The 27,785-nt window shown below is 42.1% G+C and overlaps 1 protein-coding gene across 3 annotated transcripts in view; it reads left to right on the top strand.

Annotated features, from left to right (window-relative positions):
• LOC126999221 (uncharacterized) overlaps positions 1 to 27,785 on the top strand; it is an 88,301-nt gene that overhangs the window by 5,761 nt on the left and 54,755 nt on the right. For 2 of the 3 annotated variants that reach the window (XM_050861551.1, XM_050861553.1), the window contains exons 2-3: positions 17,687 to 17,797; positions 19,310 to 19,420. In XM_050861551.1, coding sequence (XP_050717508.1) covers positions 17,687 to 17,797; positions 19,310 to 19,420 — 222 coding nt within the window. The remainder of the gene's footprint in view (positions 1 to 17,686; positions 17,798 to 19,309; positions 19,421 to 27,785) is intronic. The other variant, XM_050861552.1, reaches the window with a different exon arrangement.

Consider the following 27,785-nt stretch of genomic DNA (forward strand, 5'->3'; position numbering starts at 1 on the left):
GTTTTAGTTAACCCGGTAGCTGCGGGGAACATATATGTTAAAGGCCCCTCAAAGCGAATTAATGACAAAAAATCATCACTCACGCAAACCATTTCATAATATATAGTACCAATGCATTTGTGATCAGTTTGTGCATCATCTATTTGAGGGGTTTATATCATGGTAAAAATTTGGCCCATCACTGGTACATGGTAAAGCCACAAATTTGGCCCATTGCTGTTACCGGGTTAATAGTTTCTCGCACAGCAAGTATGTATTCTAAATATCTGTGTATGAAATTTGCAAGTTCACCTTTCAGTCCTTCCTGTAATCACGATTGTAATCACGATTAATACATCATGTAATCGTAATCGTAATCAATTACACCTAATTTTATTGTAATCGTAATCGTGAAAATATGAAGTAATCGTAATCGATTACATAACGTAAGTAATCGCAACATGTCTTGTTATTATTATTATTATTATTAGTAGTAGTAGTAAAAGTTTTAGTAGTAGTAGTAGTATCATTATAATAAGTAGGCTAGTAGTAGGGTTCACAGGAATGATAACCCCCCCCAGATCTCGTGAATCTTTGAAAGGGCGCAATTTAGGTCCTTCTATTGAAAGAAGTTGAATAATGCAGAGTGGAGTCGTCGGCGTATGAGTGGACAGGACAGTTTGTTATGGAAAGTAGATCATTGATGAATAACAGGAAGAGAGTGGGTGATAGGACAGAACCCTGTGGAACACCACTGTTGATAGGTTTAGTGGAAGAACAGTGACCGTATACCACCGCAGAGATAGAATGGCCAGAAAGGAAACTGGAGATAAAGGAACAGAGGGAGGGATAGAATCCGAAAGAGGGCAGTTTAGAAAGCAAAGACTTGTGCCAGACTCTATTGAAGGCTTTCGATATGTCTAGCGCAAGAGAGAAAGTTTCACCGAAACGGCTAGGAGAGGATGACCAAGAGTCAGTTAAGAGAGCAAGAAGATCGCCAGTAGAACACCCCTTGCGGAATCCATACTGGCGATCAGGTTAGAAGTGGAAAGGTGCTTTTGAATCTTCCGGTTAAGGATTGATTCAAAAGCTTTAGATAGACAGGAAAGTAAAGCTATGGGGCGGTAGTTTGAGGGATTGGAATGGTCACCCTTCTTAGGCACAGGCTGTACAAAAGCATACTTCCAGCAGGAAGGAAAGATAGATGTTGATAAGCAGAGACGAAAGAGTTTGACCAGGCAGGGTGTCAGCACGGAAGCACAGTTTTTAAGGACAATCATTTCCATCAGGTCCATAAGCCTTCTGAGAGTTGAGGCCAGAGAGGGCATTTAAAACATCATTATGAAGAATTTTAGTAGCAGGCATAAAGGAGACAGAGGGGGTATGAGTAGGAGGAATATGCCTTGAATCGTCTAGGGTGGAGTTCTTACAGAAAGTTTGAGCGAAGAGTTCAGCCTCAGAGATAGATGAGACGGCAGTGCTCTTGTCAGGGGGAAGGAGAGGAGGGAAAGAGGAAGAAGTGAAATTGGTGGAGATATTTTTGGCTAGGTGCCAGAAGTCACGGGAAGAATTAGAAAAAGCAAGGTGTTGACATTTTCTGTTGATGAAAGATGTTTTGGTAAGTCGGAGAATAGATTTGGCACGATTCCGGGCTGAAATGTAAAGTTCATGGTTAGTAGGAGTGCGAAGGCTCTGGTACCTTTTGTGAGCTGCCTCTCTATCTTTAATAGCACGAGAACAAGCATGATTAACCCTTTCATTGCTAAACGCTTGCAGCGGGCGTTAGGCGTATTTACTGGTGGCGCTAAACGCCCGCTGCAACCTCCAGCCGCACTCAAATATCCTGCGTATGAGAGTGTTCCAACACTAATTCTCACAACACTAGATTGCCAATTGAGTGGGTTCTTCACTAAATTTGGTGGAAAATCATGTCAGCCCAGCACGGAAAATCTACGGACGAGCAACTGGTGGATGTTAATTGTTGACCAATATAGCAACATTTTTGCATAGCTTCACCTATCACATGACTGATATTTTGACCAAATAGTTGTAAATTTTGCAGTTAGCAATGCTGCCCTCCCAGCACCCCATCATCAAGAGATCTACAGTAGTTGCCTTACGGCTGACCGTCATGCACGTATAAATGTACGTCTTCACAGGCAACACCCCCGGAACGTGCCTGTACTTTCGCAGGAGAGACTTACATTACTGAATCGTATAGATCTTGGCCTCCTCTTTCCAATGGTGTTTTTGTTTTTAGCTGTGATGAATAGTTTTTGAGATACAGCGGTTAAAAGAGCGAGCACTAGCGTCACTTGCTGGTGTTGTTAAAAGCTCGCTGTGAGTGCCAGTCGCACTCACATCAAAAAACACCCCCTGAACGTGCCTGTACATTCACAGGAGAGGCTTACATAACCGAATCTTATAGATCTTGGCCTCCTCTTTCCAATGGTGTTTTTGTTTCGTAACTGTGATGAATAGTTTTTGAGATATAGCAGTTTAAAGAGATCCCCTTCCCCTGCTGGGGTGCCCGAGCGTGCCTGAGGGGATAGTCTCGTTGCGAGCGCTTAGCAATGAAATGGTTAAACCAAGGCTTTTTAGCATGAGGAGTAGAGAAAGAACATGGGCGCGGTATTTTAAAATGCTGGCTTACACTCGGGATTTAAATGATTTTAAAGACCACTGATTAAACTGAAATGTTGGTAGATATATGTAAGGAGGCTGTTAGATAATTATATAAGTTTTATATGTGTACAGTAAATAAGGTATGTTGAGGGAGAGAAAGTACTGCTGGCAATTAATGCTACCAACATGCATCTTGGATTACAGGGATTAATTTATAAAAACTCTACAAAATTATCTCAACAAATTATCAATAGATTTGGAAATATACCATATAGAAACACATGATACAAATGTAATGGTATCCTCTTAACTAAAAAAAAAAATATGGTCATGCTAAATTTTATAGCAAAAATAAAGAAGCATGAAATAATTGAAAATAAACAAAACATTTTGAGTAAAATAAAAAACATGATGATGCTCAATAACAATGGATTAAAGAATTATCCTCACAGCTTGAATTGAAGTACAGCACTCTCAGATCTATAAAGTTCATCCTCACAACAAGGGCAGATTAAAAAAAAAGAAAAGAAAACTTTAAGAAGTTATTGATGGCAAACATAAACAAATACAAACAAATCCTTTTCCTTGACATTTAGAAGAAAAAAAAACTAACAGGACACAATCATCACAACAGTATTCATCTTTATAATCAAATCCCACAGGTAGGCACCAGGGACATGTCCAGTGGGGACATCTTTGGGTCTCACATCCAACCCATTTTGACTGTAAAACTTCCCTTTCATCATCCCAGTCCATGCCACATCCATTGCAGGTCTGGTCCTCCATTAGACCTACATTTTCTTCACCTGTTTCAGAAATCCTGGTTTGCTTCTTGTCTTTGGTGGATTTTTAATTTGTAGCTGACCCTTTACCTTTACCCTTGCCCTTTCCCTTAGGAGCATCAGTCTTTCGACGCTTCGTTGCTTTAGCATTAATTTCTGTTTGCTGCCTCTCAATATCCTGCTGTACATTCTCAGCAGTCATGACTCGAGCTTTAGACTATTCTCAGTGGTCGTTTACGACCCCGAGGTATTTCTTCTGCAGGAGGGAAGGGGATCTGAGAAGTTTCAGTAGATAGAATACCACAGGCAAATAGTGTGTTGGTGTTGGGATTTTGAGGACTTATGACCTGGGTAGGACTGTGTGTACTATTGGATTTTAATTCCTCATTTATAGTGATATGTACTGAGCTGGTAGAGGCATACTGCCTACAGAATCTGCTCAGCACAGAGCAATAGAGTCTGCTGATGAGCCAGGCTCTTCCTGAGGGATGTCATGAAGTGTCTGAATATCATCTGTTATGTTTTCCTCAGTTTGTGTGGCAGCATCTATTGCAGAGCTAGTTGGTGGCTCAGCAAGGTCAATGTTAGTGTCTGGAAGGAGCTTATTTCTTAGGAGTAGACTTTTATCTATTGGGAGGTTTTGCATTTTCTTTATTTTGCTCTCAGCAGCTTAAGAATGATTTAATTTCCTGTTAAATAATTGTTATTTTAAGTACCTGTAGCTATTTTCACTTCTGGTCTCAAGATAAGTGATTTAGAGATGCCTTCTCGTTGGAAGTAGCACCAAACTGCCCCGAGCACCGAAACCATTGTAAACAAAGTCTCCCCGGCCGGGCACTGCTCCTGTCTCTCGACCCTTTAGAGTTGCCCTCGGCGCCTTCAGGTCATCTCCCACCCTGGCCCTGCAGGCAGAGGCAGGCCTTCCTTCACTAGACCACAGGCACAATACCAAGACGGTCACCACCTATCACAAAGTGACAACCTCTCCTCACTCCTCGCCAGTCCATCCCAAGACGGACGTGACCCGCTCCCTGACACCCCATACATAGTGCCACTGCCCGTGGTGCCCCACACAACCTGACACACAAACAAATAAGGGAAGCCTGACACTAGAACACTTCATGCTGCACTGCCTGATATTTCACTCTTCACACCCTGGCCTTCACTCCCTTCCCACCCTTCCCACAAACAAAGTGACTGTGAAAGCGGTCCACAGTACATATGGTGGTAAATCTTTGGAATAGCGGCTCCTAGTGGGTGCGCGTTTAGGGCACGGTGTGGTGGTAATTACAACATTTATAGCACGTACGACGGGGTTTTAACAAGCAGACAGGCGTGTTTATGTCACAAGGGGTGTATTTTTCCACACTGACCTCACAATTTCTTCCAAGTCGATGGGCGATGAGACTGCGAGCTCTGGGGTGAAGAAAGGAAAGAGCCCGTGCGGTAAAATACACCCCTTGTGACAAACACGCCTGTCCGCTTGTCAAAACCCTGTCGTATGTGCTAGTAATGTTGTAATTACCACCACACCGTGCCCTAAATGTGCACCCGCTAGGAGCCGCTGTTCCTAAGATTTACCCATATGGTAGCAATATGAATAAAATAAAGCTTGTGGTTACTGTGTCTCACCACTTTTAAACATGCATCGGCTAATCTTGAAGCAACGGCAGCCATCTCGCTTAAGGTTAACACTGACTTTGTGTTGTATTTAATTTCTCTTTGAGTTCACTGGTTTTGTTAACGTGTCTGTACTGCAGCGACTTGCCTGATGGGTGAGCCTCCCATAAATCACTCTGCGAGTGGGGGTACTTCTTTAAGATGGGCGACTGGTTAAGGATCGAGTGGCTCTCCCACCTTGCTGGTCGCGGTTTCGATCCCTGGCGCTGGCAAAACCTTTCCTCGTCTGGATTAATTTCTCGTGTGTTTCGTTGCACACAGAAGTCGTATTGGAGTGTAGTAAAGAGTAAATTCTGGCATTTCAGGTCATTATCTCATCCCCTACTCGACCAACGGCTTGTCTCATATTCATATCCTAGTAACCTTCGGATCTCCCAGAAATCAATGGAAAAGATTTTAGAAATTAAAACAAATGTGAAAGACTGGAATATGCTTGGGAACTCGCATTGCCATGGGTGGTGCAAACCCGTGGCTCACCACTGTAGCTTACTCTGCCACTGGTGAAATTGATGTACTGCATATTTATCATTGAAAATAAACTTGCAAGGTCTAAACTAACCTAACCTGACCTAACGTACCTATGGGCTTTGTCGCTCATGGCCACATGGACTCCCACACATTTTGTGGTTGTTTTCACAGCTGTTTTGATCTCTACACTCTTTCCCAGTGATTTTTGGGAGGTTTGAAGATACATGTACAATTCATATATATATGACAATAAAAATAGTAGTTTATCAAGTAGGAGATGAAATATCAGCACATCAGGTTAGGTTAGGTTAGGTCTAGTCGGGTTAGGTAATTTATATTTATTTCGTTAACTTTAATTGATTACCATAGATATGTGCGATTCACTTTACACTGTGCCTTTGTTATCAGTGGAGGGGAATATGGAGTGCATCATCTATATTTTTCATAAACGAACTTAAGAAATCTATATTAATCTAATTTTACGTTCCTAACTCAACATAACCCTTTAGGTTGGAATATGTTACATGGGTATTAATTATGAGTAGCTCATATTTCAAGTTGTCATTCCCCTTATTTGTTTAAATTATATGACTGATTGAGGTTGCATACTTTTTGGAGCTAGTACACATATTACTTAATGAATAACCTTATTCTCATTGGTTATGTTGCTAGTGGACCACATAAGCTTTATGTAAATGGATATTATGCTCTTTTCCAGTTATTTTACTACTGCCGGATATGTCATAATAAACTGAAAAATATTGTGTATATTTTATTTAAAACATAGTCTTGATTTATGAAGTATTTACACATCTATGACAAATGGCAGCAGCAAATTGATGAGCCTTTTTTTTTAATATCCATTTAAAAAAAAAGAGGAGGCTATTTTGAAGATGGGTAAGTGTAACTATACCACAAAAACTGAGTAAAAGTTTTCATTTTAAGTCAGTTACAACAAAATAAAATAATAATGTAATGATACTATGTTATGATGTCAATAATAATAATCCTAATCCTTACAATAGTAACGGTAATACAGTAAAACCCCGATTATCTGAAAGCGGATTATCCGAAAAACCGGATTATCCGAAATTGATCTGGATAATGCAATTAAAATTTAATTTTTTTTCTATACTAAAACGTTATAAAACATCAAAAATAAATAAAAGTAACTACATATGTACTATATTAACACATTTAAAATTGATAAGAACAGTTAAAATGAATATGCTTTCTAATACATTATTGCGAAATAGCTTGTAACGAATAGATCAATGTATTAGACAAAAACATTAAACAAACTCTCAACACCACCACGTCCGCACCTTCGCCCCAGCATGGATGTAGGTGCGGCTAACGAACAAACTACTGCACGACTACTCTAACACCGTACTCTCAAGACAACGACACAAACACGACTCCCCTCTCCACTCCATGCCACATTCCCCTTCCAACATACGAGTTGCGCGATAATATGAGTCATCATACTGTGTCTCCACCTGCACGATGCATCAAGGTCACACTTGCAAGCTTGCACAACCATTCACAATCGCACTCTGCAACATTCACAATTCAGATCTGCAACGCTCACAAGTATCAACATACACTGGTCCAGACAAGGAGACACACAGACAAACATACAATAAAACATTTACATCACATGTTTTAAGCGTACTACTTTGTTTAGCGTAGCGTGTGTTTGTTTGGTTTCATTGTTTACATCGTCAGTCGGCGGCAGTCGCGTCACACACTTCACACTGGGCAGTCGCATCGCGTTCTACCTGTGCTTCGACCTCACTTCTTTCTACATCACCATGCCGAAAGAAACCGGGAAAAGGAAGAAAGTCGTCCTTACCATACAGCAGAACACAATGCCGACGATCAAAATGGCGGCCATAAATCTGGATTATCCGAAAAATCGGCTTATCCGAAAGAGGCTTCCCCCCTTCCATTTCGGATAATCGGGGTTTTACTGTAATAATAATAATGTGCGTAGCCTATGGTCTGTTTCATTTCATGTTAATCAGCATAGCGGGAATTTTGATAATTGTTCCACCTGCGCATTTTAGTTTGTAAATACATGAAGTTCAAATGTTGTGATAGACATTTCAGCTGATTTTTCAATAATATATTGGGAAGGCAGTGGCGGAGTGGTTAGCGTGCCGGCGCTGTGTCCGAGAGATCCAGGAAGGACGCGGGTTCAAATCCTGGCCGTCACACAGCTGGGATTTTTCAGTCACTGCCGAGTGGGCCAAGACTACCCACATGCTGCCCTGAAGACCGCCGATCAACCCGGACTCTAGATTACCTCTCCAAAGAGAGCTTCAAAGATGAGCTCTGGGGCGCTGTATGAGCCAAAACAAGAGGGTGCCTCTATAAAACACTCGCCCGCGCTACAATGGGCTGGGCCGACTATCAGGCCCCACCAGTGAAAAAGCCTAACGGTGCAATAGGCCACGACAAAAAAAAATCCTTCAAAATCCCTAACAAACCACTTGGCATTGATAATAATATACCATAACAAGAACACAAAAGACAAGCTTGTATTAACGGAATAGTCAGATCATACCCGAAGGATCTATGGCTCCTCAAATGCCTATAATTCATATCAGTTCAAGTACATTAAATGATCTGGGTGTGTAAGTGCAATTCAAGGGTATTTTAATAATTTCTTGCATGTAAATAACAATTAGTATTCAAAGTAACATGAAATAGTCAATACTGTTTGTTGATTGTGATTATACCTAGGCTGCTTTGAATATGACCCATGTTATAAATAAATCCACTAAACTTGCATACAAACACTGACGGAGCCAGACGTCATTTTATGTACCTACAATGAGATGAATTAAAGTTACTTGAAAGGTTGTAAATCGTTCTTGTATGATCTGACAATACAGTTTGATAAAAGCTTGTCTTTCGTGTGCTTGTATGGTATATTAAGTACCCCGTCACCTGAACTCCCCTGTTCTTGAGGTACAGTTTGAGTTCTGGGACCGAATACTGGGAATAAATATGATTCATAGGTATGTGCAAGACACCGTGGGCAATGCTCCCACGTGCGTGACCTTCTTTTTCCATTGGGAGTGTTTCACAGAGGGTCAGTTATGCTGTGGGGCCACGGCCTCCACAGCCCCTCCACCCAGTGTTTGTTTACATTTGTCGCCGCTTCTTCTTCTTCTTCTTTAGACCTGATCGCACGCCAGGGGCCTCAGGCGGCGAAGAGGCGAACTGATAGCCAATACAGTCCATTGCTTTTCCTAAATGAACTATCTTTCCCAACTTTGACTTGAAGCTCTTGTACACAGCTACATCAAGAGGCTGACAGATATGAGTAGTGTGTGGGGCAAGAGCAAATAGTGTAACATTATTTTTACAAGTCAGTTCAATAACCTGTGGGGAATAGTGAGAAATATGCCCATCAAACAAAAGCAGGACTGGCCGTTCAGCTGTGGGACGAGTATGAGGTAGGAATAGTTGCTGAAACCATGTGAAAAAGAGATCACAATCCTTAAAGCCAGATTCTTGCTTACCATAAAGGCAACCATCAGGCCCATCCTTTGCATACTTGCCTCCTGGAAAAGAATTCTTGAATATTATGAAGGGTGGTATGGCATGTCCAGCAGCTGACACACAGCAATGAATACTTATGTGTTTTGATGAGGCAACATCCCTAGAGTGAGCATGCTTCATTCTTTTGGGAATAACTACCCTCTGTGTACATTTATTTAAATCTACAATGCTTTCATCACAATTGTAGATATCTTGAGGTCTATAAATACCCACACTTATTTAGATGTTCCTTAATTAAGAAGCTGAAAGTAGTCCCTGATAGTGTCAACTGTAGAGTAGAGTGCCCTCCCTCTGTCCATCCTGTCAGGTCGTCTCAACTTGGTGGCATCGGGATATTTGTGCCAAAATGACCTCTGCCATCCATCACAAGGACCTGATGATCCAAACACTTTCCTTCCATTTATTTTATCTATACACCAAGCAAGCATCAAAATTTGATTAATAGTCAGAGGAAATCCCCTCCCAGCCATGTAGCCAATATAGTTGCACAAGTCTCTCTCCTGTCCTGGTGTCAAAGCCCTTTTCCTCCCTGTCTTGCAATCATCACTAACTTAGCCATGTAACCTGTCAGTTGTTGTCTTCCTTGGTACGTTAAAAGTTCTGGCAGCCTGAGAAGGAGTAACTTGATCTTCCCTGCATGCTTTGAGGGCATGTTGCATGTCCTCTGGAGACCATTGGGAGTGTTTTTTGCCTACTCTTATTGGCCGAGATGGCTTCTAGGGATTAGGCACGATTGTAAGCTAAAAGAGAAACATGATGAAAATTTTTAATAGAAGGCATCATGACAACCTGAGTTCTTAGGTAATATGGTGAAAATCATAAAATGCGTCATTAATTTCGTCATTTATTTCGTCAACGTCATCAGTTTCGCCAATTTCTTACATATAGTATTGTTTATTTCGCCATTTCAGTTAATTCAAATAAACAAAATTTGGCAAACAATATCGTGATCAAAGACAGATGACACGCACCTTAACTCCTCGGCTGCTGGACAGGCACTGAATCATAATGGGAAGACGCTGTGTTACATGAAAAAATTGTCATCGCCTGAACATACTTGTGGTGGTTCTGGTGCATTGCTCGACTGCGCAGAAAACAACAGCTGATGCCGCCTGCCTTATTTATTTTTTTATGTGCATTTCATTGACAGTACAGCATTGTGGTGTATATTTTCGAATTCCTGAGACATTCATTATGTGATAACACATTTGTATTGTGTGCTTTTAACTATTATTTATTTAATTATTATTTATTAAGAAAACTGTAGCCACCAATTCTCAAAATCGGGCGAAATTAGTGATGTGCACGGTACTTAAAGTAAAAAAAAAAAATCTAAATTATTAATTAGGGCCACTTTCACAGTCATGTTTGTTTGTTTTGATCGTTACCAATGAGTGGCAATCGCTGCTACCAACAATAAATCCACTTTCACAGTCGCCTTTCGTGGCGCTGTTTGTTTGCATAGTACCAGAGATTGGAACCTCTGGTAACGGAGCTCTGGTAGCCGTGGGGGCTCCCCAATGGGGCTTACCAATAACATTAATTAGTAAATAGTACAAATTCTTGCCCTCAATTGGTTATATTATTTCTTTAAATGGTTGTAAAAAAATATTACACACTATACAGCAACACGTTGCACGGCTTCAGTGGTAATATGAGAAAACAATTAGAAGACTTTGAATGACTTGAACTCACTTCACCTGCTGACAGTAAACGTCCTGCTGAGAATGTCAGTTTGATTGACTGAATGTTTATTGTTGCAAAATGCACAATAAACGAGAAGGGAGGACTTTAATACATATCACCAATATTCACTTGTTATGCCTTCTTGGTCAAACTCTCGTATTATTCTAGATAGCCTCATATGTATGTATATGCATAGGGCATACATATAATGAAATCAGCCATGTTATGTAATGAATAAATGTGAAGCCTGCTAAATAAGTGTGAATAATGAACAAATGTAATGAATATATACAGGTGAAGAGACACTCTTGCTGACATCTGCTAAATAATAGAACTTTATTGCTTGTCACCATTTTTAAATAAATTTTCACCTATTATCTCTAGGAAATATTAGGCTATCAGCAGATTTGAGTGGTGTATTACAGCGAGACACCACATTTTTCATCATATCTGTTCTTCTCAGTTATTCTTTATTTATTCTTCACGTTTACTCTTTGTACGTTTATTTTTCACATTTATCCTTCATAATCCTCCGTTAGCTGATGTAATGTTGACATTTCCCTCCGCTCTGGCATACCAACACTGCCGAATCACGCGCCTTCGTCTTGTCATGATCGTTACCACGCTGGTAGTCAACGATACCACGAAAACAACGACTGTGAAAGCGGATCGGGGCGATGGTAACGGCTGCTACCAGGCCTTTGGTTAGGTTTTTTTTTTTTTTTTTTTTTTTTTTTTTACGTTGTTGCCTATTGCGCCGGTAGGCATCTTCCCGGTGGGGCCTGATGGTCGGCCCAAGGCTTCTTCCAGGTGGGGCCTGATGGTCGGCCCAGCCCGTTCTGGTGCAGGCGAGTGTTTATAGTGGCGCCATCTTGCATTGGCTCATGCTGCCCCCCGGAACTCGTTCTTGATTCACTTGGACGGCTTCCTCTAGAGTCCGGATTGATGGGTGGTCTTCAGGACAGCATGTGGGTAGTTTTAAGCCACTCGGCGGTGACTGAAAAATCCGAGTGGTAGCGTGGGGATTCGAACCCGCGTCGTCCATCACGCGGTGAATGTGGGCCCAGTACGCTACCATTTCGGCCACCGCCTACCCAGATGATTGTGAAAGCGGCCCTTAGTCCTTATAAACTTGTCACTTTTTTATAGCTGTTGGCTGCTACTATCCTGTAAATTACTGGCATAAGTAGTATGTTGTGAAGTCCTGTAGCTCAGCATCCCCATGTTTAACTGTCCGGAGCCATTATTTCACCACCTTTTCCAGTAGGGATGTACCCATGTATCGGTATCGGCTGATTTTCTGTTGATGCTACCGATACTTGAAGGAGTTTTGTTCGTCGCATGTCACTTGTTGCAAATAATTTTGTTGAACAGAAATTGGATTTTCAAAATTTTTGAAAAAAATATTAGAAAAGTGAAATTATCTAGTATCATGATACTACATAGTTTGGAATTTCCCGTGATTTAATTTTCATCACTTTAAACGATAAGATTCATATTACTTTGAATACAAGTATATAATACTTAGTATACAATATAGCCTTTGGTACTGCGGATGCGTACAATACAGGTTTAGTAGCTTCGGCGCGGGATTGGCAGCCCCTCCACTCGCCTCATCAGCCTTGCCAGTCGTACAATAATTATTGTACATATACAGAAATCCGACCATTTGTATGATGTACAATAACGCCTGTACGATAATATGATAATCCCGGAATTTGTACAATAATTCAATGGAGATGTCAAATAATTTTATTATTCAATTTAAACATTTTTCTCTCTTGGCTGCTGAGCATGTAGTGTGTGGGTGACGCAAATGCTGGTCTGATACACGTACCATTCACATTCTGCTCCGTCTTCTGAGTTAGCCTCTCTACGTATCTGTCAACCTGTCAGAATTTAGCCAGCGCCCTTTGGCTGCGTTCAGTGAACGGATTGATTTTAACACTGACCAAACGTGCTTTTTGGAAGTTATATCGTAACTATAGAAATTACAGTACAGTACCCTCTCGAGTTTCGCGATACACAAGTTTCGCGGTTAGTCCTAAATTCTTACCATCATGAGTTTCGCGCATTTTCACCCTGAGTTTCGTGCTGCTTTGACACGTCACGCACACTACCTTTAAAGTTAGTATCACACTGGACGTTTTCCTCCAAACATTGTGGCTGTGGCAAGAGAGAGAGAGGGAGAGAATGGGTCGTTTTGAAGCCGCAGTTGCAGGCGGCTGCCTTATGATTGACTGACAGTACTGAAAACACACTCGTGATTCGCTGGGAGTCCGATGACGTCATCGCCAACGCTCACCTTATCAGCGGCTTCACTGCCTTGAGGCGGTGTCACAATGGCCGTTTCCATCTAACCGTTGGGGCTTCGGGCTACGCCTGTACGCCCAACCGGAAGCGAGTTCACGGTTATCCGTAAGCTGGTGTCACACTGAGCCCTTTTCTTCCCACCGCGTTGACGGTAGCTTGGGCAACAGGCAAATCCAACTTTTCCAGGTGTGTGTCACACATGGTTAAGGTCGGTTGCCCGTATCCACATCCACAACGTAAACAAAGCACTTGCCCTGTAGCCTATCAACTTGTTGTCGTCTGCTAAAGTAAGGGCTGTCGGGCGTTGTCTGCTAAAGTAAGGGCTGTCGCAGCTTGTGCTGCCATTACCCAAGTTATGGACTTGTTGCTGCAGTTAAAATACAGTTGTGGGTGTGGCATGCCTGTGTTTCCTCCATGCCAGTTCTCATTGTCACCACCACCCATCTTCACTCAACCACATAAACACATGGATTGAATAACAACACACACACACGCACACACACACACCAGACTCATTAGGAACCATTGCAGATGTTTCTGACAAACAGAAACGACTTCACCATTTCTTGAGTGTGTTGAACGTATTTGGTGAGTGGCTCACATGAACCGAACCTGGCTCTTGGCAAGAAGAGAGCAGTCGTCTTTAACACTGCTCTCTTCTTGCCATTGGGTATGTTTGGTTTGTGTGAACCACTCACCAAATAAGTTCTAACACACACTAGAAAATGGCAAAGCCATTTTTGTTTGTGAGAAACATCTGCTATGGTTCATGATGAGTCGTGTGTGTGTGTGTGTGTGTGTGTGTGTGTTGTTACTCGATCCATGTGTTTATGTGGTCAGTCTAGATGGGTGGGTTGGCCGCTCACGTGCAGTGGTGACAATAAGAACTGGCATGGAAGAACCACAGACACGCCACACCCACAACAGCTTCTTCCTTTCATTTAACTGCAGCAACAAGTCCATAACTTGGGTAATGATAGCACAAGCCACAGCAGCCCTTACTTTAGCAGACAACGCCATGTCGATACAGGGCAAGTGCCTTGTTTACGCTGTGGATGTGGATACGGCCAACCGACCTTGGCCATGTGTGACGCACACTCGGAAAAGTTGGATTTGACGTTTGCCCAAGCTGCCGCCAACGCGGTGGGAAGAAAAGGGCCCAGTATGACATCAGGTTACGTACAACCGACAACTCGATCCAGGATGGGTGCACGGGGGTTGCCAATAGCCACAATGGTTAGAAGAAAACGGCTAGTGTGATACTGCCTCAAGCCTCGCTGGCCGGGTGAGCGCCGGCGACGACGTCATCGGACTCCCAGCGAATCACAAGCTTGTTTTCAGAGCTCAGCCAATCGTAAGACTTTATCTGTCGCTTTAAAACAACCCGTTCTCTCTTCCTGTTTTCTTCCTTTTTCCACGGTACATTTTTGAGATAACAAGGGAGTATAGGAGGAAAAAAGTGAGCTCCGGGGGGGCAGCATGAGCCAATTATAATGGCGCCACTGTAAACAGTTGCCTGCGCCATGACGGGCTCGGGGCCCACCATCAGGCCCAGATGGATAGTCTACCGGCGCCATAGCCCACATGTAAAATAAAAAATAAAAAAATAAATAAAAAAAAATCCCACTGGTCGGAACAGATAAGCTCTTTTTCAGTGTTTTCAATACCTCGAGTTTAGCGCTACACCTTCGGAACGAGGCGAGCGCGAAACTCGAGAGGGTGCTGTATTTGCCTTTCACAAAAATCCATACTCCATGTATAATCAAATAAATAGTACTACTTTATATTACTATTTTTTTCATTTGATTGTTTTTACCCATGTCTTTAAGAGACCCAAGTTTATTAATAACAAACTTGATAAAAAGAAATTCATGACTATGGACACCTTTTTTCAGGCCAGCTCTGATTACTTTTTTTTTCCTTCTCTTCTATGGTGGAACAAGTAGTGGGTCTTTTTTTTCTTAACATTTGATATTGTCCTTTAGCTGCTGGAATTGTTGTATAAAAAAAATCAGTGCACAGGTATCGGTATCGGTCAAATATTGGGGTATCGGTATCGGTATTGGTCAAAATTTTGGTATCGGTACATCCCTATTTTCCACCACGGCTCTCATATGCATACTCATATGCCCATGGACTCATTCTGGAAATTAATAAAAAAAAGCATTATGCAGTTACACTATGCAGTAGGCTACTATATTAATAAATATTATGACAACGAATCTGCCATTGACACATAATATTACAGTATTAGGAACAATGTGAGAATTTAAGAAAAAAAAAAAAAAAGAAAGAAACCACGAGAAAACAAAATAAAGTAGCTAGGCTATTGGGTTGTGAATGAGTCATTTCACCAGTTACATCTAATCTTATGCACTTATTACAACTAACTACCACAGTACAGCATAAGATACATGATAAGAACTTCAGCAAACTTACCTTGCACAAAAAAGTGTTTCAAAATACAGCAGGGAAGATCAGACGCCTCACTTACCACGGGTCACACCCGCCGCCAGCTACACTGTGTCGCCGTCTAGCACTGATCGTCTGTCAGTGATCGAGATTATCAAACACATCATGATTGCCCGACTTTTTTCCTGTTACATTATGGATATAGAATTCCACTTAGTACATAATTTCATTTTAATTTACAGATATTGATAATGATAACAATGATTGATTTACTGAAAAAGTAATCGAAGAAGGATTCACGTCACTGGTGAATGTTAATAATTATTGTGTTATACATGCGTGCGCATGTGTGTGTGTGTGTGCGTGTGTGTCTGTGTGTAAGTGTGTGTGCGCGTGTGTGTGTGTGTGTGTGTGTGTGTGCGTGTGTGTGTACACAAAAGTGTATGTACTATATGCCCATGGTAGTTTGCAGTTTATGGAAAGACCAATCGATTCATTATCCATCGCATAGATATCCACAATCATAAACAACATCTTTTACACACGCATTTACAGCGTGTTACTGCATGAGATGATAATTAAAGTCGTTGGAGTACGGAGGCCCTCCGTCGATTTGACGTCAGAAATTTTGCTGACGGTGGCTGCCCCTCTGCCGATGGAGGCCCGACGGTTATGTTTGCTGGGAGTACAGAGGCTCTCTGTTGAATTGACGTCACAATTTTTGCCGATGGTGGCCAACCTTCTGCCGACGGAGGCCCCACGGTGATGGTTTGCTGGGTTGGGTTTTCTTTCACGTGTAGCCCCTGTTCACCCAGCAGTGAGTAGGTACGCGATGTAAGGCGAGGAGCTGTGACCTCGTTGTCGTGGTGTGTTGTGTGTGAATGGTCTCAGTCCTACCCAAAGATTGGTCACTGAGCTCTGAGCTCCTTCCGTAGGGGAACGGTTGGCTGTCTCGAGAGAGACCCGCAGCAGACCAAGAGGTGAATTACACGCACACACACACACACACACATACACATACACACACAGTATATTAACAAATATTCAATTTGGATTTAGAGGAGGACGATCCTGTGTAACTGAATTCGATGCTGTTTGCTGATGACACATTGCTCATTGCAGAAAATGAAAGTGACTCACAAAATTTGGTCAGTGTTTTTTATAGTGTCTCTAAAAGGAGAAAGCTGAAAGTAAATGTCAACAAAAGTAAAGTGATGGTTTGTGAGCGAAATAGAAGTGAGGTTGTAGATTTTGTATGCCCATATAGCGTGGGAATTGAATGTGAAAAAGAATGCAAAATAATTTTGAATGGTGAAGAAATGGAGGTCAATGTGTTTAAGTACCTTGGATCAGTTATATGTAAGCATAGTGGTATGGAGGGAGAGATAAGAGAAGGGCATTGCAAGGAAGAAGGGTTGTAGGGTCTTTGGGACGAATCATGAATGGCAGAAGTGTGAGCATGGAGGTAAAGAGGGATTTGAGAAATACAATACTAGTACCAACCCTCACATATGCAAGTGAAACGTGGGCCTGGAATGAAAGTCAGAGGTCTAGAGTGCAGACAGTGGAAATGACCGAGTTGTTTCAGGAGTGCTTGTGGTGTGAGTAGAATGGATGGAATGAGTAATGAAAGTGTGTACGAGCGTTTTGGAATGTGTCACGGGGTTGAAGGGAAGAAGTGTGGAGTGGTGGAAGAAGTGAAGCAACAGACTTTAAAGTGGTTTGTCCACATGGAGGGAATGGAGGAGAGTAAGATGACCAGAAGTGTGTATGTGACTGAGATAGAGGGAGGGAATGCTAGAGGACGACCTCCAGTGAAGTGGAGGTATAGGGTGCAAGAGTACTACTTTAGGGAAAGGGGGGAAAGATCTTTGAGAAACTTTGAGCAGGCAAGGAGGGAGTGTCTGGATAGAGAAAGTTGGAAACTTCTGCCGTGGCCATCCCCTGGTGGGAGCTCCTAGGAGCAGGCGTCCATGAAATGATAATGATGATAGAGAAACAATTTATATAACAGTATATTAATACTGTTATGACTGTCAATGTATTTATACGAGTTTTATGTGAATATTTCTCTCTCTCCTTATACTATATCTTATTTGTTTCCTTTGTTTTATGTCTACTTTGATGATGTTTATAAGATAATATTGGGAAACCTTTATTTATCACAGAAAAATATGCGGGTTCTTCGGAGCAGCAAGCCACACTCCTTCAATTCCTCAAATTCCCGCGAATCAAGTGTCAACAAACAGCGTCCGTTCAAAATGCCGCTTCCCGACCTGGTGAGTTACCGCTTATCTAGTTTATTTTGCTGCCTACACACCTTCAGGAGACACAGGGCTGATGGTGGTAGGCTGTGGGTGTGTAGACATGTAGGGGAAAGGAGAAAATGAGTGGTGATGGACAAGGAATAGAAGGTAAAGAGCCGTGCCCTATGTCTTCGTCCTCATCTTTCCCTTTCTCTACCTCTCTTTCGCCCCATATATTTCGTTGACTACCTACCTTCAGGAGACATAGGGCTGGAGGATATGGTGGTGGTAGGCTGTGGTCGTGTAGGGGAGAGGAGGGAATAGGTGATTGAAGACGAGTAAGAGATGGAAAAGAGCCACAGCCTTTCTCTACCTCTCTCGGCCAGTATGTTTCATTACTACACACCTTCAGGAGACACAGGGCTGGAGGATATAGTGGTGGTAGGCTGTGGGCGTGGCGGCGTGTAGGGGAAGGGAGGGAATAGGTGGTTGAAGACAAGGAATAGACGGAAAAGAGCCACCTGTAGCCTTTCTCTACCTCTCTCGGCCAATAATTTTGTTGACTCTACACCTTCAGGAGTAAAGTGATGGTTTGTGAGCGAAGTAGAAGTGAGGTTGTAGATTTTGTATGCCCATATAGAGTGGGAATTGAATGTGACAAAGAATGCAAAATAATTTTGAATGGTGAAGAAATGGAGGAGATCAATGAGTTTAAGTACCTTGGATCAGTTAGGTGTAAGCATGGTGATACGAAGGGAAAGATAAGAGAAAGGGCATTGCAAGGAAGAAGGGTGGTAGGGTCTTTGGGACGAATCATGGCTGGCAGAAGTGTGAGCATGGAGGTAAAAAGGGATTTGAGAAATACAATAATAGTACCAACCCTCACATATGCAAGTGAAACGTGGGCCTGGAATGAGAGTCAGAGGTCTTGAGTGCAGGCAGTGAAAATGAGTTATTTGAGGAGTGCTTGTGGTGTGAGTAGAATGGATGGAATGAGTAATGAAAGTGTGTACGAGCCTTTTGGAATGTGTCACAGGGTTGAAGGGAAGAAGCGTGGAGTGGTGGAAGAAGTGAAGCAACAGACTTTAAAGTGGTTTGGCCACATGAAGCGAATGGAGGAGAGTAAGATGATCAGAAGGGTGTATATGTGAGTGAGATAGAGGAAGGGAATGCTAGAGGACGACCTCCAGTGAAATGAAGAGATATGGTGCAGGAGTATATCAGGAAAAAGGGTGAAAGATCCTTGAGAAACTTTGAGCAGGCAAGGAGGGAGTGTCTGGATAGTGAAAGTTGGAAACTTCTGCCGTAGCCATCCCTTGGTGGGAGCTCCTAGGAGCAGGCGTCGATGAAATGATGTTGATGAGAGAGAAACCATTTATTTAACAATATCTTAATACCCTGTTACGACTGTCAATGTATTTATATGATTTTTATGTGAATATTTCTCTCTCTCCTTATACTATATCTTATTTATTTCCTTTGTTTTATGTCTTCTTTGATGATGTTTATAAGATATTAATGTTGGAAAACCTTTATTTATCACAGAAAAATATGCGGGTTCTTCGGAGCAGCAAGCCACGCTGCTTCAGTTCCTCAAACTCCCTCAAATCAAGTGTCAACAAACAGCGTCGGTTCAAAATGACGCTTCCAGACCTGGTGAGCTACCACCTATCTAGTTTATTTTGTTGCCTACACACCTTCAGGAGACACAGGGCTGATGGCAGTAGGCTGTGGGCGTGTAGACGTGTAGGGGAAAGGAGAAAATGAGTAGTGATGGAGAGCAGCATGAGCCAATCATAATAGCGCCACTGCGCCATGACGGGCTCGGGGCCGACCATCAGGCCCAGATGGATAGTCTACTGGTGCCATAGCCCACATGTATATAAAAAGAAAAAAAAAAACACGGGTTGGAACAGATACGCGCTTTTTCAGTGTTTTCAATATCTCGAGTTTCACGATCCTCGAGTTAAGCGCTATACCTTCGGAACGATACTACTACTACCAGTTTTCAAGGGAGAACGGGCCCTTCAAGACAATACAGCAGCAGCATTGAAGGTGATGATAGTAGGCTACCTATAAAGTAATGCACACTTTCTGCCATTATTTCATTATTTCCTACATTGCTCGTTCACATAGGCATACTAGATATACAATACTGTCTCCAAGTTTGTGATAAATAGGTCGACGTTGTGGGTCGCAAACGCTCAAATCGCAAACTTTGAACCATTATTCTTATGGGGAAAATTGAAAACCGTCGACATCTTGCGCTTGGCCACCTATCCAGGTGGCCAAGCGCATGTGTGCAGATGGCCTCAGCCGCGCGCTGAGCCCGAGCAGCTGACGGGCGGCTGATGATGGTGTTGAGTGTCGGCGGCATGGCCTTTGCATCGGCGCCACCTGAACGGTGTTTTTGCCGGGGCCCGTGGGTGTGTGGCTATGTTTGTTGTGGGTTTGGGCTTTTCAATTTGCCGATTCTTGTTTTCCACATGTTGCACGGGACCCCTTTCTTTTCTTCCATCTCTTCTTTTTGAAAAAGAGATGGAAGAAAGGAAAGGGGTCCCATGCAACATGTGGAAAGTGAGAATTGGCAAACTGAGGAGCCTGGGCCCACAATGGGCACAGCCACTCACACGTGGGCCCCTGTGAAAATGCCGTTTGGGTCTCGTCGATGCCGGGGCCACGCCGCCGACTCATCACCATCACCATCATCAGCCGCCCGTCAGCTTCTCAGGCCCACTGCACGGTCGGGGTTACTCGCACACATGCGCCTGGCTGCCCGGATCCCACTCACCATGCTTCCCGCGGCCAATGGAAAGGCCCAGGGGGTGGATAAGAGCGAGAATGGGAGTCAAGGACCACAACAAGGTGTGAAAAAACCTGGTTTTAGCAGCCTTTTCCTTTTCCTTTTGGGTCATATTGCAATTTCAGTTTTCAATAAAAATATATTTTGGGGGGTCCCTATCACAAACTTGAAACTCGCAATCCTGGAGACAGTACTGTAATCACATAAAATGTATCTTCTACAGTAAATTCATACAAGTAGTAATCATTGTATTAAGGAGTAAGTTTAGTATTTGTGGCTTGGAGAGACGGGTGGTGCGTCTGCAGCGCTCTCCGTCGCCCGCTATCCCACCAAGTGTACATAGCCTAACAGCCCCTCTATGCCACAAATACAAAACATACTCATTAATACAATGATTCCTACCTGTATGAAGTTACTGTTGAAGATACTTTTTATGTAATTATATTTAGTATGCCTATGTGAATGAGCTATGTAGGAAATAATCACGGAAAGTGTGCATTACTTTATAGGCAGCCTACTATCATTGCCTTCAATGCTGTTGCTGTATTGTCTTGAAGGGCCTGTTCTCCCTTGAAAATTGGTAGTATTATTATTGTACTTTGATTCTTAGCTGATGTCATTGATTGTTAAATTAGCGTGCCGTCATTCAGTTAAATTACAAATATTTTTTAATCATGAAGCTAGCTAGATTATCTCAATCATATATATTTGGTACATGTCTCTGAAACAATACATGACGTCATGAACAGCCAATAGGGTGAAAGGGGGGCGGAGCTTAGCCAGTATGGGGGAGGGGCTGCTCGGTGCAAATTGGCCAAGTTAATTTGGACAGACTTTAGACTTTCTCTAAATATTAAATAATAGTAACATTTTAGTAAAAAACTAATGCATATACATTCTGCTGAAATAATAGCTTCCTTTCAAAAATAAATACTAGCAACTTTGTAAACATGAAAATTAATAATAGTGACATTTTAATCAGACCTGATAAGTAAGAATATATAAGAAAATAAATTACACACACACACACACACACACATACATCTGTCGATGCTACTTAGATGTATAGCATCGACAGATGGTCCATTACACTGGTCCATTGCAGCTGCCTGCTTGCAGCAGTTGAGTTGAGCCCCACAGTAGAGTCTGGCAAGATGCCCTGCCACTCAGCATAGGGACTGCTGATACTGAAATTAAAGTTATAAAAACAAAGTTAATGTAATGTATAATAGAATAAATTTGTCACATACAAAAAGTTACAGTAATATATGGAAGATTATGACTCCTTCCAAATCAGATTACACAAAATAAGATTTTGTAACCATTACAACTATTGTTGATAATAGAATTTATCAGTTATATAAATATGATTATGTATATAAGCTAAATTACGAATTCTTCTGAGACAGACTCCACAAAATATGATTCTGTACCCATTGCAATAACAAAATACAAGATTCAGAGGAGAAGACGAGCCATTTAGATTGGACTTGATAATCACCAGGGAGCCAGATACCATAGAGGAGATGAACTATAAGAGCCCTATAGGGAAGAGCGATCACGCACTTATCGAGTACATATTACGAGAAGGAGGTAAAATAATCAGGAATGAGGACTACAGGAAAGAATGGTTTAACTTTAATTAGGCAAATTTTGAACAACTTGGGAAACATTTTGAGGCAGCACAATGGGATACTTTTTTTGAGGCTGATAATGTGGAGGAAAAATGGGCTATCTTTCTACAGATTTACAATGAAGGAGTGGAAAAGTGGGTACCAAGGATGAAAGAAGGACAGAAATCAAGAGAAGAGTGTTATAATAGAAAGTGTGTAGAAGCCAAGCAGGATAAGGAGAAGGCATGGAACAAATGGAGAAAAAATAGGAGGATAGATCTATGGAATGAGTACAAAAGGAAGAGGAATGCTTATGTCAAAGTAAGAAGAGAAGAAAAAAGGAATTTTGAGAAAAATATTGTAGATAAGTGCAAAGACCAGCCAAAGCTGTTTTATAAGTTCATAAATGGAAAGTTGAAAAATAGAGATGAGATTCAGAAAGTTAAAGTTAATGGTGAAACTTTTGATAGTATCAGTGAAATAGTAGAAGTGATGAATAATTGTTTCCAAACAGTGTTCGCAAGGGAGAGTGAGTGAAGGTGTAAATGCAGTGCCGGGGAATAGAGTGCATGGGTCTGGAGAGAATACAAACATCAGCATATGAAGTTAGAAAATTATTGGAAGAATTGGATATTAACAAATAGCCAATTCGGATTCAGAGGAGGACGGTCTTGTATAACTAATCTGATCAGCTTCTATTCAAGAGTAATTGATATAATACAGGAAAGGGACGGTTGGGCAGAATTTGTGTATCTGGACTTAAAGAAGGCGTTTGATAAAGTACCACACAAGTGATTAATATGGAAACGTAATCATGTTGGAGGTCTGGGTGGTTCAATATTGGATTGGATTATGGACTTTTTGACGAAGAGAGAAATGAGAACAGTAATCAGGAACAATAAATCAAGCTGGATGGATGTCACTAGTGGAGTCCCCCAAGGATCAGTGTTGGCTCTGATTATGTTTGTAATATATATTAATGACATGACAAGGGGTGACAAGCTATATGAATATGTTTGCTTATGGTGCTAAAATAATGAAGAGGATGGCTAATGAAGAAGACTGTGTAGCCCTGAGCCAAGATCTCGATAGAATAAGCGAATGGTCACGCAAATGGGAAATGACATTCAATACAGAGAAGTGTAGCGTGATGGAGTTTGGTAAGAGCAGTAGACGAATATCGGGGAACAACTCTGAGTAATGAAAGAATCATGAAAAAAACTGAAGAAAAAGATCTGGGAGTGATCATAACAGACAAGTTATCCTTTGGAAAACATATAGACCGGATGACTTGGGAAACATACAATCTTCTTTGAAACATAAAAGCAGCATTTACATATTTAGATGAAGAAATGGTGAAGAAACTAATAACATCGATGATACGTCCAAGACTGGAATATGCAGCATTAGTGTGGTCACCTAGATTGAAGAAAGAAATTAGAAAGTTGGAAAGAATACAAAGAGCAGTGACTAAATTACCTGAAACTCTGAAAGAACGTACTTATGAAGAAAGACTGGAGAAATTGTGACTTACAACACTGGAGAGAAGAAGAGAGAGGGGATCTAATAGCATTGTACAGGATACAAGAGGGATTGGAGAAATTGGACAGGGAAGACCTAGTGGTACGTGACAAGTGTGACAAGAGGCAATGGTAAGAAATTGAAGAAGAGTGATTGTAGGAGAGACATCAAGAAATACAGTTTTCCATATAGAAGCGTAACAACATGGAACGGACTTGATGAGGAGACTGTGTGCAAAAACGATTCATGAATTTAAAGCCAAGCTGGATAATAAGCGTTATGGAGACTGGACAGCACGAGCCTAGTAAGGCTCTTTTCCTGTATTTCACAACTAGGTAAATACACACACACACACACACACACACTCACACACACACACTACTCACTTAGCCCACCTAACCTCCAGGTGAGTAGGGGCGGAGCCAAATTAATGATAGTCTGTTCACTTAAGTCTGACCCAAGCTGACAACATAAACCTAAGCATGTTTGCAAGCTGAGTGCTGATTGGCTACTGCTATGGCTTCCAAGTTTTCTTTAACCTCTGCTTGTGTTGATCTCACGCAGCACTTTCTGCTAATCTGCACTGTGCTTACGAACCCGCTTAGGTCTGTGTTGTCAGCTTGGGTCAGACTTAAGTGAACAGACTTTTTTTTATAATCAATAACATTCCCAGTAAACATGACTCCACCCAATTTGTAAATCTGACTCCCCTCCATGTGCACAGGGACATGTGCCACACATATCAAAGGGATTTCCACAGCCAGGTCCAACAGCAATGCTGGTTTACATCAGCTGTTACATTATGGTTTCCAACTCACCCCACCCCTGATTGGACCAGGAGCAGGGACAACTCGCCAAGAGGCTGCTGAACTGTGTCAGAAATAACTAAAAACTAAATCCATTATTACATAACTATCAGTAACCAGATACTTGCCCCTCCCTCCTCTGTCAGTGTCACTACCATAGCAGTCATCAGAGTCACTGTCACTTTGATTCGCCCGCGCTCTACTTCCACCTGGAGCAGAGGAACTACTTGACGCGTCACGAGACATGACATGTATTCCGAACAAAAGTGGAAAATGATCTGTGGCCTTCGGTAGGCTGCACCCTGGAGACCAATGAAAGTGTGTACGGATGCCAGATACCTCCACCATTCTTCTGAGTCAAGAACTGGAGATATATTTGAAACGTGAGGAGCGTAGAGTGTGATGATTATATATATTATCCCTGTACGGGTGGGCCGTGTGGTAGCGCACTTATATATACGATCGCCGTAATCTAAGGGTTAAATATCAATAATAATTATAATAACAATACTGATAATTATATATGTATCTACATACTTGACATAATTCCCCTTACGGGAGTAGCCCAAGACAAGGAACTCACACACACGCATGCACACCTGTGAGGCATTGCAGAGGGACTTGGATAACATATGGGAGTGAAGTGGTACATGGCAGATGGAGTTCAACCTTGGGAAATGTAAAAAAATAGAGTTTGGTAGGAGTGGTAGAAGATGTGAATATGATTATAAGATGGGAAGTGAGATAATATACAGAGGAGTGGAAGAAAAAGATTTGGGAGTGACTGTCTCAGAGAACATGTCACCAGACAAACACATCAACAGGATAACAGGACAAACTATGAATTTACTGAGGAACATAGGACGGCATTTGTGTATTTGGACGAGGAGATGATGAAGAAAATAATAGTTACAATGATAAGGCCAAGGTTGGGGTATGCAGCAGCGGTCTGGTCTCCTCACGAAAAGAACATAAGAAAGCTGGAAAGAGTGCAGAGAGTGGCAACTAAGATGGTACCGGAACTTAGAGATCGGACTTATGAGGAGAGACTTAATAGCATGGGGCTCACAACACTGGAGAGAAGAAAAGAAAGAGGAGACCTGATAGCGGTGTACAAGATGGCAAGCGGGGTGGAGAATATGGACAGAGAGGACCTGTGTGTGTGGAACGAGAGAGAAACGAGAGGACATGGAAAGAAGTTGAGGGCGACCACGTGTAGGCGAGATGTGAAAAGGTTTAGTTTCCCAAACAGAAGCATTGAGCTATGGAATAGACTGGAGGAGGAGGTGGTTTGTGCAAGAAACATTCATGATTTTAAGGAAAAGTTGGACAAGAACGGATATGGAGACGGGACAGCGCGAGCGTAGCTCCTTTCCCGTATGTCACAACTAGGTAAATACAACTAGGTAAATACCTCTCACTTAGCCCACTTGACTTCTAGGTGAGTAGGAGTGGAGCCAAATTAACTGGTCAATAACATTCCCAGTCAACCTAACTAAACCAAATTCGTAACCCAGACACTCATCCACGTGCACAGGGATTGGTGCCACATAGATCAGAGCTGTTTATACAGCTAGGCCCAACAGTATATGCTGGTTTACCCCGGCCACTGCATTATATGTAGTTTTCAACTCACCCCACTCCTGGCCAGACCAGGAGCAGGGACCACACACCAAGAGGCTGCTGAGCTGTGTCAGAATCATGCATACACCACTTTCCTCCATTCATTTCTATACACACAAGCACTCTACCTTGCTCCACAGGCTACCTCTTTTCTTCAGTGCATTCTTCACGCCATTTATGATAATTATGAGCATTTAAATAATTTTAGGAAACAACTATATAAGTAATTACATGACAGTTGTTACTAAAGTGTTCTCATTAAATTGCTATTTTCTTACTTTCTGAATCCTCTTCCATAATCTCCATCACTCTGGACATCTGAAAGATATTCTGCTTTTTCAGCCAGCTTCCATGCCTGAATATAGGTATCTGAAATTGAGGGTTGGCATCAAACAAACTGATTTATCTACTGTTTTCACATTACTGGCTCAAATGAAATACAGTCGTCCCTCAAATAGTATGGTTTCCAATAGTACAGTTTCGGTTTTATACGGATTGTCATGGAAGATTTTTTTTAGGATTTTTTAATTTCCCACTTGTCACACCAAGTAGCCCTGGCATGAGTGGCAACACTGTTCTACCAAAACACCTGCTGAAAGCACCCCAATGCGTTCGAGATAGGTGTTCACCTGGAGAAGAATTCAGATTAAGGAGAAGTTACGTTTTGGGATGAGTTACTTTGCCATAGGGAGAGCATACCACATGAATGAGAGCAGTGTTCACTGTATCTATCATCTTGGGTCTTGGTCTTAGTTCGGGAGGTAGTTGTCCCTTTCGGTCCCAACTACAGCCTTTGAAACGGCTTATTCCCTCAGGGCAAACACCCTGATAATCATAGTGAAAAAGAAGTTCTTGCCGCAGTAACTGCCAGTGCTCCAAGAGTGCTGCAAGAGTGGAGATAAAGGCCGTCCTTTTACTAAACCTCGTCGTTGTTATTGCAATGGCGTCTCACTCGTAGCAAAATGGCGTACGCTGATCTTCCTGGTGACATTTAACATGCATTACTAGCTGTCCTGACTGATGAACTCCGTACAACAGAAGATGAAAAGGAAGCTGCAGTGGTTATTGTGGCACAGAGAGGTGAAATGCAATGGAAACACTTATATGTGTTTGTTTGGGCCGCCATATTTGCTGATGACGTCATCACAGCACGAAGGCGCTCCACCTCTCAAAGCCGGGAGCCAGCAGACGTGCCGAGTTGGCAACTCGTGCTGCCACGTCACGCGTCTGAGATCACTCGGGACGTTCTGAGTGTCCCGATTCCCTCTCTCAAACGCAGCCCAGGAGTGTTTTTAAGAGGGGCACTAATTTTATACGGATTTTCGAATGGTACGGGGATCCTGGGTCCCTAACCCCCGTACTATTTGAGGGACAACTCAGTCGTCCCTCAAATAGTATGGTTTCCAATAATACGGTTTTGGTTTTATACGAATTATCATGGATTAATTTTTTTATGATTTTTAAATTTCCCGCTCGTCGCACCAAGTAGCCATGGTGTGAGTGGCAACACTTTTCTACCAAAACACCTGCTGAAAGCATCCCAAAGTGTTCAAGAAAGTGTGCACCTTGCAGAAGAATTCAGATTTAGGAGAAGTTACATTTCGGTATGAGTTACGTTGTGGTAGGGAGAGCATACCACGTGAATGAGAGCAGTG

Source organism: Eriocheir sinensis, chromosome 16 (assembly GCF_024679095.1).
Source record: "Eriocheir sinensis breed Jianghai 21 chromosome 16, ASM2467909v1, whole genome shotgun sequence".
NCBI lineage: Eukaryota > Metazoa > Arthropoda > Malacostraca > Decapoda > Varunidae > Eriocheir > Eriocheir sinensis.